Source organism: Vicugna pacos, chromosome 7 (assembly GCF_048564905.1).
Source record: "Vicugna pacos chromosome 7, VicPac4, whole genome shotgun sequence".
In the NCBI taxonomy this organism is placed as follows: Eukaryota; Metazoa; Chordata; class Mammalia; order Artiodactyla; family Camelidae; genus Vicugna; species Vicugna pacos.
Window position 1 is genome coordinate 40,821,144 of NC_132993.1, and position 17,335 is coordinate 40,838,478.

A 17,335-nucleotide genomic window follows, 5' to 3' on the forward strand; every position below is an offset into this window, starting at 1 on the left:
AAAAGCTTTTGCACAGCAAAGGAAACCACTGACAAAATAAAGACAGCCTACAGAATGGGAGAAAATGTTTGCAAATGATGCGACCCACAAGGGGTTAATATCCAGAATATACAAACAGCTCATACAACTCAACATCAAAATACAAACAACCCATTGAAAAATGGGCAGAAGACCTGAATGGACATTTTTCCAAAAAAGACATACAGATGGCCAACAGGCACATGAGAAGATGCTCAACATCGCTAATAGAGAAATGCAAATCAAAACCACAATGAGTATGACTTCCCACCTGTCAGAATGGCTATCATCAAAAAGTCTACAAATTACAAATGTTGGTGAGGATGTGGAAAAAGGGAGCCCTTGTACACTGCTGGTGGGAATGTAAATTGGTGCAGCCACTTTAGAAAACAGTATGGAGTTTAAAATACTAAAAATAGAGGATCCAGCAATTTCACTCCTGGGTAACTATCTAGAGAAAACTAAATCACTAATTTGAAAATAAACTCTCATTCCAGTGTTCATAGTGGCACTATTTATAATAGCCAAGTCATGGAAGCAACTCAAGTACACCCATCAAAAGATGACTGGCTTAGTGACACACAAACACACACAACAGAATATTACTCAGCCATAAAAAGAATTAAATACTGCCACTTGCAGCAACATGGATGGACCCAGAGCATATTATGTTAAGTGAAATAAATCAGACAGAGAAAGACAAACACTGCATGATATCAGTTATATGTGGAATCTAAAAAAAATAACACAAATGATTATATATGCAAAACAAACAGACTCACAGATATAGAAAGTAAACTTGTGGTTACCAAAAGGGAGAGGAGCCGGGGGAGGGACAAATCAGGAGTATGGGATTAACAGATATGAATTACTATATATAAAATAGATAAGCAACAAGCATATACTATATAGCACAGGGAATTATACTCATTATCTTGTAATAACCTATAATTGAATATAAACTGCAAAAATACTGAATCACTATGCTGTATACCTGAAACTGACACAATACTGTAAATCAACTAGACTTCAATTAAAGAAAAAGGAAAAAAACCCCAAGTATTCAAACAGAGCATGTTCTGTAATTTCAGGGTTGTGTGAAGCACATGAGTGTGTTTGGAACACATGTTGGGAAGGAGTGCACAGTAGCCCCTCACACTTACTTGTGTTCTTTGTTCTTCTCCAACAGCTTAAATGGGAACTTGATAAAGCCAGAGGAGGCCAAAGTATTTGAAGATGAGAAGCGGATTGTCTATTTCTGAGAGGCTGTTTTCCTGTTGGTGGGTTTTGGCCCTGGAGGCAACTCTGTGCAGCTGCATGTCTTGGATGAATGAAAGACCTCCAAGGTCTGCTGCGGTGGGACTTCCAGGAGCCCTGCCTTCATGGTGCAAATCAACCTTCGTCCGAGTGCTGACTGGCAAAGTCCCTGAGTAGCTGTTACAATTCTGCAGGACAAACATGAGCTGTTTCAGTGACTGTAACTATACTATGAAGAGATGTTAATGCATAGCCATGACTATTTTCATCTGAAACTAGAGGAAAGAGACTTTGAGCTCATACAAACGCCTGCTCTAAGACCTGGGAAAGTGAGTCGGGCAATACTGTGTTCACTGAAGAGTTGAAGACATGGGGTGCCACATTTCTTGGGGAAAAGGTGCTCAACAAACAAAAGTGTTTTACCTATGTCTTTGTAATGCTGGGGCTCCACTGAGGGCTTTCGTGTGGCACTGCTGCCCTCCGGAAGACTGATGCTGCGGGTAGAGGTGCTCTGCTCCAGGAAGAAGGCTCAGTGCCGTCCTCCACCAGCAATGAGTCCCGGCTTGCTCCAGGGGCCCTGGCATCCAAGAGAGGCTTATCTCTCTTGCCCTCCTGAGGAAGGGGACTCTTCCTGCCGCTGAGCAGTTGTGAGGGGTATTGAGTTGGAGGCAAGACTCGGGAGTCACTGAGAACCTGGCTGGCAGAACACGTTAGACGCCTGCTGTCGTGGTGGGCACGTGATGGATGCCAAATGGTGGGGTGGTATTACTAGATAACTTGTTCTTTTGCCAATTCATTTGTTAGTAAAATACTGAAAACACTGTTCCTAATTGCCTGAGGCTGATTTTTTTTTAAGGGGATTGAGCCTGGCAAGCACGCTGTGACCCCCGAACGCCATGCCTGGCTCCCTTCAGAGGCACTCACAGCTTTGGGTGGGGCCCTGGGGTCATGTGCTGTGAGGAGGGCCTGACAAAGGAAGGCCGGAGGCATCAGCAGTGTGACCCTCCATAGGCCTCTCCACCTACCAAGGGACCAAAAAGAGCAGAGGAATCATCTGAGGACTCCCTATCTGACCTCCCGATCCACACAGGTGGCTTCACAGAGGAAATGACGAGTTCGGGGTGGCTGGGGCCAGGGTACACTGGCGTGGCCAAACTTCATGTCCCTCACCACTGCCATCTTGGGTCCTGGCAGGCCAGCTTTAATGTCCACTACCCTCCTTGGCTAACCCCTGCTTAGTGGAAGACCGAGGTGGGCCTGTCACCCACTGTGGCAGGAGGCATTGAGCAGACAGGGGCCAAGCATGAGAGGGGCGGGGATGAGGGGCCCCTACATACATACCTTCGAGTCCTGAGAAGTCCAGCCTGGCACTGTGTACAGCAGCCCCTGTTAGGAAAGGTGCAATTCAGGAAGTTAGCTCTGAAAGTTATAGGGAAAATCCAGTACAGTCACTCAGCCACAGGGTGGCCATTCCCTTGAGGCACTGCTCTGCCACCCACCCCTCTCTACCCCAGATTTGGGTAGTCACCCCTTGAGGAAGCAACTCTACCAGAGAATCTGGGCAGCAGATATGCCCAGAAAGCACAAAGGCAAACTGAAGACCAAAGGTGCTTAGAACAGGCTTCAGACCTGCTGAGTGAGAGAACCACACTTCTCAGCTGACAAATATGTATTTTATTAAACTGCTAAAACTAAACTTTTGAGAGTTATAATGTACTCAGAAACTACCAAATATTATTACTTTTAGAGACTATCAAAATTAAAACTGCTGCTTCTAAGGGAAATTGAAATCCGTGTGGCATTGGCTTAAATTCTAACTTGGAAATACTTTGGTATCCACGATGGTGACCGGTAGATTTTCTATGTCTCTTATAAAAGTGCAATCAGACTCCTAACTTGCTGGAAAGGTTCTCCATTAACCACAGGTGAGCTTCTGTGCAGAGACGTGGAGACTTTTCCTAATCAAGAAAAAGACAATTGAAAATTGAAAAAAATAAAGAAAAAGAAAAGAAAAGAATGCCCCCAACTTAGGATATGATTTTCTTTCCACAGGACATGTTGGTTGATTTAGGGAAAGAAATTACAACTCCTGTCTTTCAGACCTGCATTTATTGCATGTCCATGCTGATTTGGAACTTATAAAATAAGCCATGTCATGTCACCGTGGGGCTTTGGGCCAACGTCCTAAGACGTTAGAATCTCAATTTCCTCCTTGAAAAATGGGGATCCCAGAGTCCCAACTCACAGAGTTGTTGTGAGGATTGAATGAACCGATGCTTGGAAAGCCGTCAGTACAGTGCCGGGCGCAGGGTTGCTGCTCAATATGTGACAGTGTATTATAAAGCCGACATTTCTCATTTCCACTCACAGTGGAACCCCTAGGTATCCTCTTCTCACTCTTAAGCTTAGAGAACTTTCCAACAAGGTCAAATATGGGACTAGAAGTTCTCAAAGTCAAGTTTAAAAACATTCAACATTAAGCTTCCTGCATATCCTAGCTTCGCCAGTGAAAAGCACAGCCATTAGTTGTCATTCTTACCAAAGAGCCCTGCCATTTAAGTGTTATTCACTGAACAGAGGGAGGCGCAGCCCCGTCTTCACTGCCCAGTAAAGAATAGAGTGGGAGCTGGCATCACCACACACAGCCAGGCCCTCCAGCCTTTGCCAGGTGTCCCTTTAAGCTTCCCAGTTGGAAAGGAGCACATGGCTCGTCTGTTTTGGTCCACTTCCAGGTGTGACACATGTCTATTTCCAGTAACCCAACTGCTCACTTACAGAAAAAAAAAAAAATCCTTGCTCTGGAGCTGAAAAGGCCAAACCATGACCATTCTCCCAGGTCCATAGAGAGGAATTTTAATGAAAGTGGAAATAGCTGGTGAGGAGGCCAAAGCTCATATTCACATACATGGGTTTGTAGCAGAGCTGCAGGGTCCAGGGGCCATCCCAGCGAGATTCTGGCAACCTTGAAACTAACTGAATTAACTGCACCCAAGACCAGCTTAAAACTTTTAGAAGCACTGAGCACTGAAAAGGTTACAGGCCCCCAATGATCTGTAATAAAAGAGATTTTAAACAATAGTAAATTATAAAAAGTGCAAGAATGTTAAACAGGTTTATGATTTTTCCCACAACTACTAGGTTGCATTTTGGGGCAAATTAATACATATCAAAATATCTTGAAATTTTTTCCCTGACTTTTTTCCCCTTGTCAGTATTATATTTGTTATAAAAGCAGTATCACAATATTTAAAAAATTTTTAGATAATGCTTATAATAATGCTAACACAGCTACTTTAATTTTTTATGCCATCTTCCCCTGTATTGCCTACTTTGAGACTTCTTTATATGGTGAAATACACATAATATACCATTTGAATCAGTGTTCAGTGGTATAAACACTTCCGTATGTTGTGTAACTATCACCAATGCCCATCTCCGGAATTATTATTCTAGCAAAACCAAAACTCTATACCCATTAAACAACAATTCCCTGTTTCCCACCCCCTCACCCCCCAGCCCCTGGCAACCACCCTTCTACTTTGTCTCTATGACTTTGACTAGTCTAGGTCCCTCACACAAGTGGAGCCATACAATATTTGCCTTTCGGGGACTGGCTTATTGCACTTAGCATGATGTCCTCAAGTTTCATATGATTTCCTTCTTTTTTAAGGCTAAATATTTTGAGACTTTTTACAGAGTTATAATCACGCTGTATATTTGCAATTTCTTTCAATCATTTTCTCATTGTTACATAATCTTTATAGTTACCATTTGTATTCTACTGGTTTCATAATTTGCTTAATTATGTGCCAAGTGTTAGACATTCAGGTTTCCAGATTGGTTGTGGTGGTCATGGTGATTATTACAGACATTTGTATGGAAGTAAATATTTCTTCAGGATTATTTCTTTGGAGTGGGATTAGCAAGTCAAAGATTCTTGCTATGAAATTTTATTTCTTTTTCAGTCTGTTAACCTGTCCAGTTTAGGAGTCTAATAAATGGTTTGGAAGCAGGTGGAAGTTAGAGAACAATGTATTGTCTCCTTTGAATGCGAATGAGATTCCCTGCCCCAGACTCCCACTCTAGACAGTGTTCGGGCACTGCCCACACACACAGATGTGTTACAGCCACAGATGGGCACTGGTAATAACAGCTGTGGGGTTGAATGAGCAACCCATACAGTGGCATCTATTTGCAAGTGGCACTGTGCAAGATAATCACTCGTAACTGGGTAGGTGTATCTTCAAAATCAGTTTTCCTTGACCTTAAACATCTGTATATGTGCATAATTTGCTTTGCCTAAACAAGCCCAGTCTCACTGAACCCACTGGCACTGGGTCAAATGGGAACTAGTTCCTTCCAACCACTCTGTGAAGTAGGGATTACTTCCTGGGTGAGGAAATGGAAAAGTAGTGAGTATGAATATGTATCTTGTCTTACTAATGAGGATGTGAATAAAAGCGGAGGGAGAAAAAAAAAGCAAAACCCTTCAGGAAAGGGATTTTGGCAAAGGCAGAAGGTTGCACCTGATAATATTTAAGATTTTGAGCTCACTTAGAGTTCAACCCTCTCACTCTGCCAGTGTGGACACTGGAGTCAGAGATCAAAAGCAACCTGCCCAAGATCACACACGTCATCATTGGTAGAGCAAGAACTAGAATGCAGGCCTCCGGCTGGTTTCATTTTCCCTCTGTTCTGATAGCCGGTGACCTTCAGCTAATTCTCCAACTGACCTTTTTTCTGCGAAGTCTATGAAACCTGGTCCCAATCAACTAGGGCAAGTTAAACAAAGTGAACTCTCCCCAGAAGGACATAGGTGGGGTCTCTTTAATGTCCCTGGGATTCTTTGGAAAGCCTAGTCTTTTCTCTTATACCCATGGTGCTAAGTTACAGGACTTTGGAGTCACATTTACAAGCCTTACTGAAGAGCCAGGAACACCCTGGAGAATGTCAGGTGACACAGGAGTCTGACTCTTCAGAGCCCAAAGTATCTTCATGGGCCACACATTCTCCACCCACCAACCACGGGACAGGACCAAAGGAAGGTGCATTCCAGAAAGCTGGAGAAGGTCGTATTTGGATCATTCTTATCACAAGAGGGCAGCACATATCCAGCAATTAGTCCATTATGTAAGTGACCTGAAGGATTCAACCATGCAGAGGGCTTGATGAATGACCCAACATTCTACTTACATAAAAAACCAAAGTGCATGGTGTTAAAAGCAATTTCATTGTGAACCCATTCATCCACGACTTCAAAGACATTGGTAAGTTAGGGAGAGTTGGCCCCAAGGCATTTAAAGGGCACTGTTACAGCAAGTTCTCTGGGTTCTAAGAATCTGGGTTCAAATTCCAGTGCTACCAGTAGCTGTGTGACCTTGGACAGGTGACTTAGCTTTTCTGTGCCTGAGCTTCCCATCCCATCCCCGCCTCTTTGCAGGGTGGTTTGGTTATGAGGAGTCAATTAATTAATATATATATAAAGCACTTAAAACAGTGCCTGACATGTAGTAAGGACTCCAGAAGTAGCAACTTTTGCTATCAGACTTTTTCCCTCTAGCACTACCTTAATGAGCACAAGGGATAAGGCAACAGAAAAGAGGGGACCTTGCCAGGCCATCCTTCCCCTCCTTAAGAGCCCCTCTGAGACAACACTGCCATTTTCAAGCTGAGAGCAGTCTAGACAGTTAAGCATCTCAGAGACCAGAAGTCATTTCCAAGGCTGAGTACCTGTGGGTTAAGAACTAACCTTTTCCTGTATCTGACATTGTCTTCATTTTTATTTTGTTAAGGAATTGCATGTCCAGGTTATACTCAGAAGCAGGAAAGCTAAAAGCCTATCTGCATTTTGATTTGATTTCAGAGATGTTAGAGTGCATTACCTGGCTTTGCACACTAAAACCATACGGCTGAACGTCAGTTCTTTCTTGGATGTCAGCTTGTGGTTCTCTGTTTCTAGCATTCTTTTCATTCACTCATTAACTTTGCTATTGATCCCCTGGCCTCCAGCAAAGGTGAATAATGGGAGTCTTGAGAGCTAGCAGGAGAGGAGTAGGGAGGGAGGCAGGTAAGAACAGAACAGAACAGAACAAAATAAATCAGGAGGGTAGAAGGCGGGTGGTTTAACTCCTAGAATCCTGACTCCCACCCCGATTCATACCTTCTGTTTGCTGTGTCCAGGAGCTGGCCCTGTGTGTCTGGGCACTGAAGCTATATGGAGCCAGCAGCTCATCACCTACGGAGCAGCTGAGGGGGTGACCCAGCTGCTCACTGCTGCTTTTAGATCTCCCAATGGACACTCACTAGACAACGTGTAAGATCTTTTCCTTCTGCTGAGACAACACATTTCCAATTCATTTCCCCAGAAGGACCCATTGGTGGTCAAAAAAATCCTTCCATTTGAATCATCTAGTCTAGTGTTTCTCAATCTTTTTTTCATTATCGCCCCAGTAAGGAGACTTTAAGACATTTTCCCTTAATCCCCCCCTCCCACCATGAAATTTTAATACCACAAATGCGCTACATTTCTGTTTAGGTACTCTGGCCATGTAGGCCACTGAATAACTAAGGTTTTTTTCTGTCCCCTAAGGACCAATTTTTACCCCCACTTAGGGGTGATATCCCTCCTGCAGAGAGTCAAAGCCTAGATAATTCTTGCCATGTTTGCCAACTCCAAGAACCCCTCTGTCACTCTAAAGGCTGTTAGCCTTTCTACACTTTATTCAACTTCTAATTTAAAAAATCTTAACAGTTACAAATTTAATGTTCTCATTCCTTCTTTCTACTCTTTTATCTGTCCTGAAAACAATTTTACTCTATGTGCAAAAACTTGCTTATGTCACTTTAAAAAATGGTATTTGCAAAAGGCAAACAGTCTATACTAACAGAGACAGTTACAGTCTGAAGCATTCTGGCATCAGCAGCTTCAGAGATGAACTTCTATGGCGTGTCTCCAGCTACTGCTCCCAAGCTTTGGGGAGGTCTCAAGGCCGACCAAGTTTGCCTTTGCTGTTGTCCCACTGCCCCTTTTCACTTCTAGCTTCCCTCACCCACACACCCACTCCAAGAAACCTAGGAATATCCAGAATTCCCCCTTTGAAACAGAACCCAGGCCTCTGCCCACCCCAGGCTGCCCTACCTCCCACATCAGCCCTCCTCATGTACCACTGCTAAACTCAGCTAAATGTTAGGACGTAACATCAATTCAAGTAATTCAGAGTAAGATGGAACTAACAGGATTACCCGTGTCGGATGGTTTACGTATCAGAAGAGAAGCTGACTGATCAAAATACTCTCCAGTTAAACACAAAATCCAGAGAGACTTCAGATCAAATTAACCTTCGTGTTCCCTCAGCTGTCTCCCCCACAATCCCAGAACACAGGTGTCTGTTCTGACAGGGCTTGATCCCTGCAATGTCTCGGCATCCACCCACCTCACAAATAAATACAGAACATGTACTTCACGCCAGGCACTATGGGGCTGCTAGGCATACAATGCTTAGTGTCATGTCTGGGATTTGACTTTACCCTACTCATAAGTTATGTAATAAGTTAGACACTGTTTCCTGGATGCCAGCATCAGACATGAGACTCCTGGGTCAGAGACACAGTGCTTTGTTCTTCACAGAACAACAGATAGCCAATGGTGAATAAAAAAGTTTCAATAAGGGGGCAGGATATAGTCCAAAGTGGTAGAGCAAATGCTTAGCATGCACGAGGTCCTGGGTTCAATTCCCAGTACCTCCTCTAAAAACAAAACAAAACAAGTAAATGAAACCTATTTACCTCCCTCCCACCACCTAAAAAATTTAAATTAAAAAAACCACATGTAAATATCTTTTAAAAAGTTTCAATAAGGAGTTCAGTAAGTCAACACTATTGAATATTTTTGTAAGTCAAAGTAAGGTAAGTCCTGAAAAATGCCTGTGGATTTAGTGACATAAGGTTATGGGTCACCTTAGTAACAGCTGTTCTGTTATGCTGACAGCAGGGAAGCCAGGCCCGAGTGGGTTGAGAAGTAACTGGAAGATGAGGATATCTTTCAAGAAATATCACGTGAAGGAGAAGATAGGACAGTAGCTCAAAAGGGATATGGAATCTACGGGGGGTTACCTCGTCTGACTTAAGATGAGAAGGAGCGAAATGTTGGTGGGAAAGATGTAATTGGGAAGGAGAGGTGGGTACAAAAGAGGAGTAATTGAGAATGCAGGACTTCTGAGACGGTGAGGTCGCTGGGATCTCCAGCATAGGTGAGAGACTGAACTTCATATGGGAAGAGGGCTTCGCCGTTTCAAGAGTAAGAGAGAAGACAGGTGCAGGCTAGATGGGCTTGTGAGGTCAGGGGTAGGGTGCTGATGCCACTATCAGCATCCAGAGTCAATGCAAAATTTTATTGTTAAATAATTATCTCTTCAGGGGGAAATGGGAAAGCAAAAACAAAGTAGAATATATTTATTCAAAATGTGGAAGCATTTTTTCAGGAGGATCTTTGACCATTTTCAACTCCTTTTGTGTTCAAAAAGGAAAAAAAGAAAGAAAGAAAGGAATTAAGTAAGAAGCATTTGCAGTCTCTCCCCAACAACTCCCTCTCCTCAGGAGAAAGGCTCCAGGGCCCATCACTGCTAAACAGGAGAGAAGCCAGGGACAAGAAGAGATTTTTAGAATTATGGCAAATTCCTAGGAGGTTCACAATACACCAGACCCTCTTCTAACTGTTTATAGATACTCACTGTTTCTTCACTCCTCACGATAACCCTATGAGGCTGAGGAAACTGAGCTGCAGAGGGTTTAAAGGAAGTCACCCAAGGTCACACTCTAGGTTAGATGGCAGATATTCCAACACAGACAACCTGGCTCCAGAGTCAGCATGGTTCAGCACTCATGCTGCACTGCTGCTATTCCTAAGTACATAATGAGGAGATAACCTGTAGCTGAGGAGAGACAAGAGGCCCTGCTTGGGAGAGATTTGAGAGACAATTTGGGGGAGATAGGAGACGGGGAGGAAAAAAGAATGAAAAGAGAAACGGGAGATTGTGAGAAATGGGAAAAGTATTTCCATCCTCCCTCCAAATTTTATTATGAAAAATGTTAAACCTACAGAAAACTTGAAATAATATAATGAAATTTGTATCCTACATATATTAACAAGTATTAAAATTTTACCATATTTATCTTTCTCTGTATATTTTAGTGTATTTTTTCTTTTCACTATAGCATTTGAAAGTCATATACATCATAAGCCTTTTACCTCAATATTTTAGCATGCCTCTAAGAAAATAGGCAATCTCCTACAAATCTAAATTTATGTGTAAGATTTCATTCTCATATAGGTCTGAAAAGTAATTAAAAATAAAATTGTCAATTATACCTCAATGAAGCTGAAATTAAAAAAAAAAGAAAAAGAAAACCAGCATGACTTCTTCTGGGCTAGGCTCTGAACTAAGGGCTTTTTAAGATACTTTATCTCATTTAATTCTCACAACAGTCCTAAGAGGCAAGTTGTGGTAATTATCCCCATTTTATAGGTGAAGAAACTGAGGCACCAAGTAACTAAACTGCCCGGGGTCACACAACAAGCAGAAACCACAGGATGTGAACCTGGGGTCCAGCACTCTGGCTTTTACCCACCGCACTACTTCTCACGTCAGTAACATCATGTGGGGAAAGCACTGCAGAGTGCTTGGCCCTGAGCAATGGGAGAGAGCATCTTGCCCTCGCAGGGGATTAGTATGACCGAATAAAGGAAAAGTTATAGGAAAGTGAGGAAATGCTGAACTTGTAACTTAATCATTTATTTAAAAGTTACTCTAAATAAGGGTGAATCTAAGGTTAGCCCTTTAAAGACTGCTTTAAAGCAAAGATTTGGTTACAAATGCACAGAACCTTGAGAAAGGGGATCCATTAAATCTCAGGTAAATTTGGACCATAAGCTACAACATCATTGCTATAGTGCCAATTCTATTAATCTAAATTTATCATGTATTGGTAAATATTTCATTTTTATATACAGAACTGAAATGCAATTTTAAAACAAGACCAGTGTACTATTTATTAAAACACTGATATTAGAACTTGATTCAGGGGATATGAAAATAGCCTCAGAAGCTGGACTCTATAATCAAATATGCGACTGAGATGTTGTATATATGTGAATGATTTGCCTAATTGTGCACTAGTACTGTAGTATGTATGGTAGATTGCTGCAGTAAATGCTTCCCAATAAATTACATTTCCCTCTACCTATGTGACTTGTGTTGGATAATGATATACTGGCAAACACACAAAAGCAGAAGCCTGAAAAGTACTTGCAGATTGCGGCTTGCCCTCTTGCTGCTGAGAACACTTCCACTATGATGTGAATAATCCCAGGCAAACCTGCTGGAGACACGTGGCACAGCCAGCAGCCAGCAGCCAGCTCTCATCTCCAGACATGTGAGTAAGGCAATGCTAGACCAATCAGCCCCCTGTTGACCCACCTGCTGGTTGTAGCTACATGCAAGTATAGGCAAAAGTCTAAGTTTCTGATTCACAGAATCATGAGGTAAGCCTATGGTTTTAAGCCACTGAAATTTTGAGGTGGTTTGTTACCCAGCAAAGGATAACTGAAACAGTACATAAAAATTAAGGAAGGCTAACTTCTCTAATAAATAGATCCCGAAATACGTAATGGCTTAAATACAAGAGAAGTTTATCGCCTGCTCATATAAACAGTTCAGGAAGGCTTGAGATTGGTGGCAGGGGCCTCTATTGCATAATCACTCAGGGACACAGGCTGTCAGTTTTTGCCATGGTCAACTTGTGGTTTCCAAGGTCACTTTAGGCATCATAAACTGGATATCAGAAGCAGAGCATAGAGGACAGCAAATGGAAAGTTTTACTGGGCCTGGTCAAGAAACAGGGCACATCTCTTCTGTCCACATTTCACAGGTGGAACCCAGCCACATGACTAAGCCTAACCGCAACAAAGGAGTCTGGTCAGGTGCCTAGGGAGACGAGGAAACGCTTCCATGAACAAGTCACAGTTTGATGCTACAAAACTGCATTGTTTTTAGGAAAGAAAAGTCACGCTGTTAGGTCCAGCATGACAGAGTGGGAACATGGGCTGAGGATTAAAAAGATCCGGCAGGATTTTGGCTCCACATTTATTAACTGTGTAACCCAAACAAATGACCTCATCCATGTAAATCTGCAATTCTTGCTCCACAAGACAGGGAAATTACCATCTTCAGTGGGTTGTTGCGAGGTTTAAATGTCACATTCTTGGTAGAGTGTCTGGTACGTGATAGGCATTCAATAAATGGGAGCTGATGTCATTAGTGTTATAACTAAATTGAGTGGTGTGAGAAATCAGAGTATGGAGAGAAAAAAAGAGGAACAATAGCTATCCAGATAGCAGTAGTATTAATCATGACTTAAACCAGTCTTACCACAAAAGGAGGGGATTTATTAGAGGGACAGAAAGACAGGGTGTGGCTCTCAATATGAAACACAGACCCGAAACCTCTTCTAGGACTTTGGAGATTAAACTCATTTCCTTTTTCATGTTATATATTTTTGCTTCATTCTCTCCAATTACAGACACACTTTTTGCATGTTTCAACAGCCCCCAGAAGTGCTAATTTTTAAGTGTGTGATGTTACTGTGGTTATAAGGAGTCTCTTTTACACATACATATTGATGTATTTATAGATAAAATAATATCAAGATTCTGCTTTAAAATAATGCATTTAAAATACATTTGCGGAAGGGAAGTGGAGAGCACACATCCCAGGATTAGCCTTGAGCTGATAACTGCTGAAGTTAGGGTACAGGTACACGGGAGTTCACTATACTGTTCTCATTACTTTTGTATACACTTGAAAATTTCTACTAAACAAACAAAGGAAGAAAACAAACGCTCAAGACTGGTCTCATCTTGGCGTAGAGATTCAAGAAGAAAGGGATGCACTTAACTGGACCATCCTCACATCACATTTTTTTTTAGCTATGACTTTCTGCTTTGGTGGAAACTTTATGTAACTAAAAGGGAAACACTGCTGTGTTCTGCATTATCATCCATCTGGCTATGGTCTTTCTGGATATTGAGGGAAACAGCTAAAATGATACACAGAAATCAAGACTTGGTAGGGCTGGATGAACTCAACAACAACCTTTTCTTGACCTACTGATTGCTAGAATACTTTCCCCATTCTCCTCACATCCTATCACCTTAAGAAAGGCAGAGCTATGTTGGCAGTATTTTCCTCAAGCACCATCATATTTCATAGTCTCAGGAGAGAAGAGGTCAGAGAAAAAAAGCACAAGGACTGCAAAAATTATGTATCTACTCTATAGTGATGGAGACAATAAGCTCTCAGAATAGTCACTCTGTTTTGAGGGTATCTAATCAGAATATCCAGTACATAAAAGACCCTTTGGTCAACAGCACAAAATAAAAGGAGAAAGGGGCTGAGAACTAGTTACTATTTCTTTCTCTTAAGATGTATTTTCTGGAGAAAAAAAATCAATTTCTCCTTATGACACCCAAGGTGTACACAGGTTTATGCAATCATATTCTAAAAACTGGTTGGTCTCATCTGTTATACTGATCACATAAAAAGTAAGGACCAAGGGGAAAGATACTGATAACCTTAGAAAAAAATTCTAGGGATACAGGGAGCAAGAGTTTGTTGGTCACAATCCAGTACTCTGTCCAAAAAGAAAGAGTGTATTTGGACAATAAAAAAAGTTGTAATTTTACAGTTAAAAATTTTTGCTAATCAGTCTCAAAATCAAATTCTGTTAATACTCAAATCAGATTTTAAATTTTCACAAATGTGGCTTTTCCAAAGATGGACACCACAATATATTCCATCCAACGTTTTTTTTTTTTGACCATGTGACATTATCATTTCTTCCACTGGGTGGTGAGGTCTACGTTTTCTCCCCATGAACCTGGTAAGACCTCTGTGTCCTCCTCAACCAAAGTGACTCCATGTGGCTTTAAGACAAGGTCATACGAAACCCATGAATTTCTGCCTTGCTCTCTTGGGACAACTGATCCTGGAACTGAGTCACCACACTGTGTGGCAGTCAAGCAGCTACAGGGACAAGTCGTGTATAGGTGCTCCAGCAAATAGCCCAGCTGAGGGCCTAACCAACAGCCAACATCAACTACTAGATGTGACTGACTGAGGCTTCAGGTGACTCCAGTCCCAACCAGCTGAGTCACTGCCAGCTCCAGCTGATACTGCATGGAGCAGAGATGAGCTGTCTCTGCCAATTCCAGTCCAAATTGCAGATTTGTGAATAAAATAAAAGGATTGTCATTACCTTAAGCCTCTAAGGGATGCTCTACTATGCAGCAAAAATAACTAGAAGACTAAATATGACTATTAAATTAGCAAAGCTTTAAACTTTTTGTACATGGTGAAATGGTAGGTAAAATATTGAATGAATATCAATAAAATGGTGTATTTTGATGCAATCTATGAATTAGATTTATATGCAGCAGCAAAAATAGATCTCAAAAACATACAGTAAAAATAATCAGAATGATAAACAATGAATATTTTACATTTTAAGAACACACTCAAAGCAATCCTACATATCGTTCAAAGATTCAAAAAATCTAGTTAACTATATAGAAGGTAGACAGACTAGAGGGACACATTAAATACTAAGGTGCATGTCTATGGGAGTGGGGATGGGGATAAAGGGAGAAAATAATTTAACAAAACAACCCCAAACAATAGAGTGTTATGTTATGTAATTACTAAACTTAATTCACATTTCCTTCTGGCACTCAGCTAAAACCTACTTCCTAGCCTCTTGTGCACCTGACTATGTCCTAACCAATGGAACGCAGGCAGAAGTGACATATGCTATCTCCAGGCCAGACCCCTAGAAAAGGAAAAACGGCCTTGCCAACTAACAGAAAGACCGTGTCTTTCCCATCTGAATATAAACAATGATCACAATACAGCAACAACGATCAGACAAAGCAGCTCTGTGAACGCAGTGGACTGAGACACACCCCAGCCACTCAGTGGGCATGTCCCGAACAGGGGACAGAAACATTGCAACCACTAAAGCAATTATACACCTCCCTCTTCCGATACGTGTTTTTTTTTTTTTTTTCCCAACCATTAATCTAGCTCTGCTTTAAACATACTGACTCCTAGGGAAAATTACCAAGGTACGTAATTACTGACTAGCCCCAAGCTCCTGACGGCACTCAGATCACTACCAGACTCTATTTATGTTAACTCTTCTTTGAATCACACAGCACAAGTCCAAATTTATAAGCTTGTTCGAATTCTCTTACACAAATGCCCCTTGGTTCCTCACCTAGCTAAAGAAACCTTATGCTGACCTCAGTTGTGTTCATGGTGGTCTTTGGTTGGTGACCTTTGAGAAGAGTGGAGCTTCCTGAGATCTGGCTTAGGTCCTTCCCTACCACAAACCACGTTTGACTTCGAAGTGGTGGGCAAATTTCAAACTCCTTGAATCTCCACAGTCTCAAAGCCATCCTTTCCAAGGCAACACAGGCTGAATGTGAACTCCAAATAATTTGTTGAGCCCTTCAGTGTTAGGTTTGTATTTAATTTCTAGGACTTTTGAATTCTGATCATCTTGGTAAAATCTGGCTGCTAAACTTTTAACTCAGCATTCCTACAATCTGCCCAGTCGTCCAGTCTTGACTGTCACTCCTCTGGAACAGAAAAGCCTACAGAGAGGGACACAGACCAGATAAACTGCCAACAAGGCTGGTTCTGATGGCTGCTGAGTTCAGAATATCTCATCTCTTCATCTCTATACCCTTGGTACAAACTCTGCCTTGGGTCACAGTATTTGTTTGCTGCTGCTACAACAATTACCACAAACTGGGTGGCTTAAAACAAGAGCAACAGATTCTCTCACAATGCTGAAGACTGGAAGTCTGAAAACAAGATGGCAGCAGGCCTGTGCTCACTCTGAAGCCTCTAGGGAATCCTTCCTAGCTTCTGGGCTGCTGCAATCTTTGGTGTTCCTTTGCTTAGAGTTGCAGCACACCCATCTCTGCCTCTGTCATTACATGGCCTATGTCCTTCCTTGTGTGTCTTCAAATCTCTCTCTCTTTTTTGAAGACACCAGTCATTGGATTTAGAATCCACCCTAATCCAGTATGACTTCATATTAACTTTACCCTATTTCCAAATAATGTCACATTCACAAGTACCTAGGGTTTAGACTTCAACACAGCTTTCTGGAAGACAATTCAATCCACAACAGTCACTTTTTAAGATATTTTAAGACTGACTTACTATAGTTGTGTCTTCCTAGAGCTGCTTCTTTTCTTTTCTTTAAATGAGTCCTCAGTTGACAATAACTGGTCCTTGGCCAGATTCTGGAGACATGCCATTGCACAAGCACATTATCAATGCAATGATCCTTGTGAGAACTTTTTAGTCTTAAGCTTACAGTCCTTTCAGGCCAAATACCTTTTCCTTCATGATACCTGTTACACTGCTAAATAAGGCACATATCTTTCCAAGTTGCATAATTTCATGAAAGACAATTACGTACTGCAGTGGTCACTCTGAAGAAATCTGACAAGAGCAATGCTATTCATCTGGCAGGCACATTAGCACAAAAAGGAAATGGAATTCCAACTATTCAATGGTCTGTTTCTACATTCCATTTAAAGTGGTATAATGCTAATACTGGTAGACTTATATATATTATTTATGTAAATGTAGAATAACCACTTTAAAAATCATAGAGACATACTTATAAACATTATAAATAAATTTAAATGGAATACTAACAAAATGTGCAAGTACCCCCAAGAAGATGGGAAAAATCAATGAAAAACAGAAGAAACAAAGAAAACACAAAATAGCAGACAAATCCCAACATATCAAAACTATATTACATGTAAATAGTTTATACATGAAAATTAAAAGAAATTGGCACAATAGAAAAAAAAAAAAGCACTTTTCTGTCCACAAGAAAAGTGAAAACAAATTACCAGCATCATAAATGAAAGAGGGAATACCACTGCAGACCCAGCAGACATTAAAAAGATAGTAAGGGAATA

At 41.4% G+C, this 17,335-nt stretch overlaps 1 protein-coding gene and 1 long non-coding RNA gene across 9 annotated transcripts in view; one reads left to right on the plus strand and one right to left on the minus strand.

Annotated features, from left to right (window-relative positions):
- NOD1 (nucleotide binding oligomerization domain containing 1) overlaps positions 1-2,100 on the plus strand; it is a 58,415-nt gene extending 56,315 nt beyond the window's left edge. For all 7 annotated transcript variants that reach the window (XM_072964747.1, XM_072964745.1, XM_072964744.1 and 4 more), the window contains one exon: positions 1,208-2,100. In XM_072964747.1, the coding sequence (XP_072820848.1) occupies positions 1,208-1,280 (73 nt within the window). In that variant the 3' untranslated portion in view covers positions 1,281-2,100. The remainder of the gene's footprint in view (positions 1-1,207) is intronic.
- LOC107033339 (uncharacterized) overlaps positions 1-16,985 on the minus strand; it is a 29,831-nt gene extending 12,846 nt beyond the window's left edge. Inside the window, exons 1-6 of one of the 2 annotated variants that reach the window (XR_012074383.1) lie at positions 16,560-16,985; positions 7,158-7,312; positions 4,181-4,326; positions 3,094-3,233; positions 2,617-2,661; positions 1,182-1,968 (exon numbers count right to left, since the gene is read on the minus strand). This is a non-coding gene — a long non-coding RNA (uncharacterized lncRNA). Of the gene's footprint in view, positions 1-1,181; positions 1,969-2,616; positions 2,662-3,093; positions 3,234-4,180; positions 4,327-7,157; positions 7,313-7,435; positions 7,735-16,559 lie in introns of those variants that run through there. The other variant, XR_012074384.1, reaches the window with a different exon arrangement.
- Between the last annotated feature and the right edge of the window lie 350 nt (positions 16,986-17,335).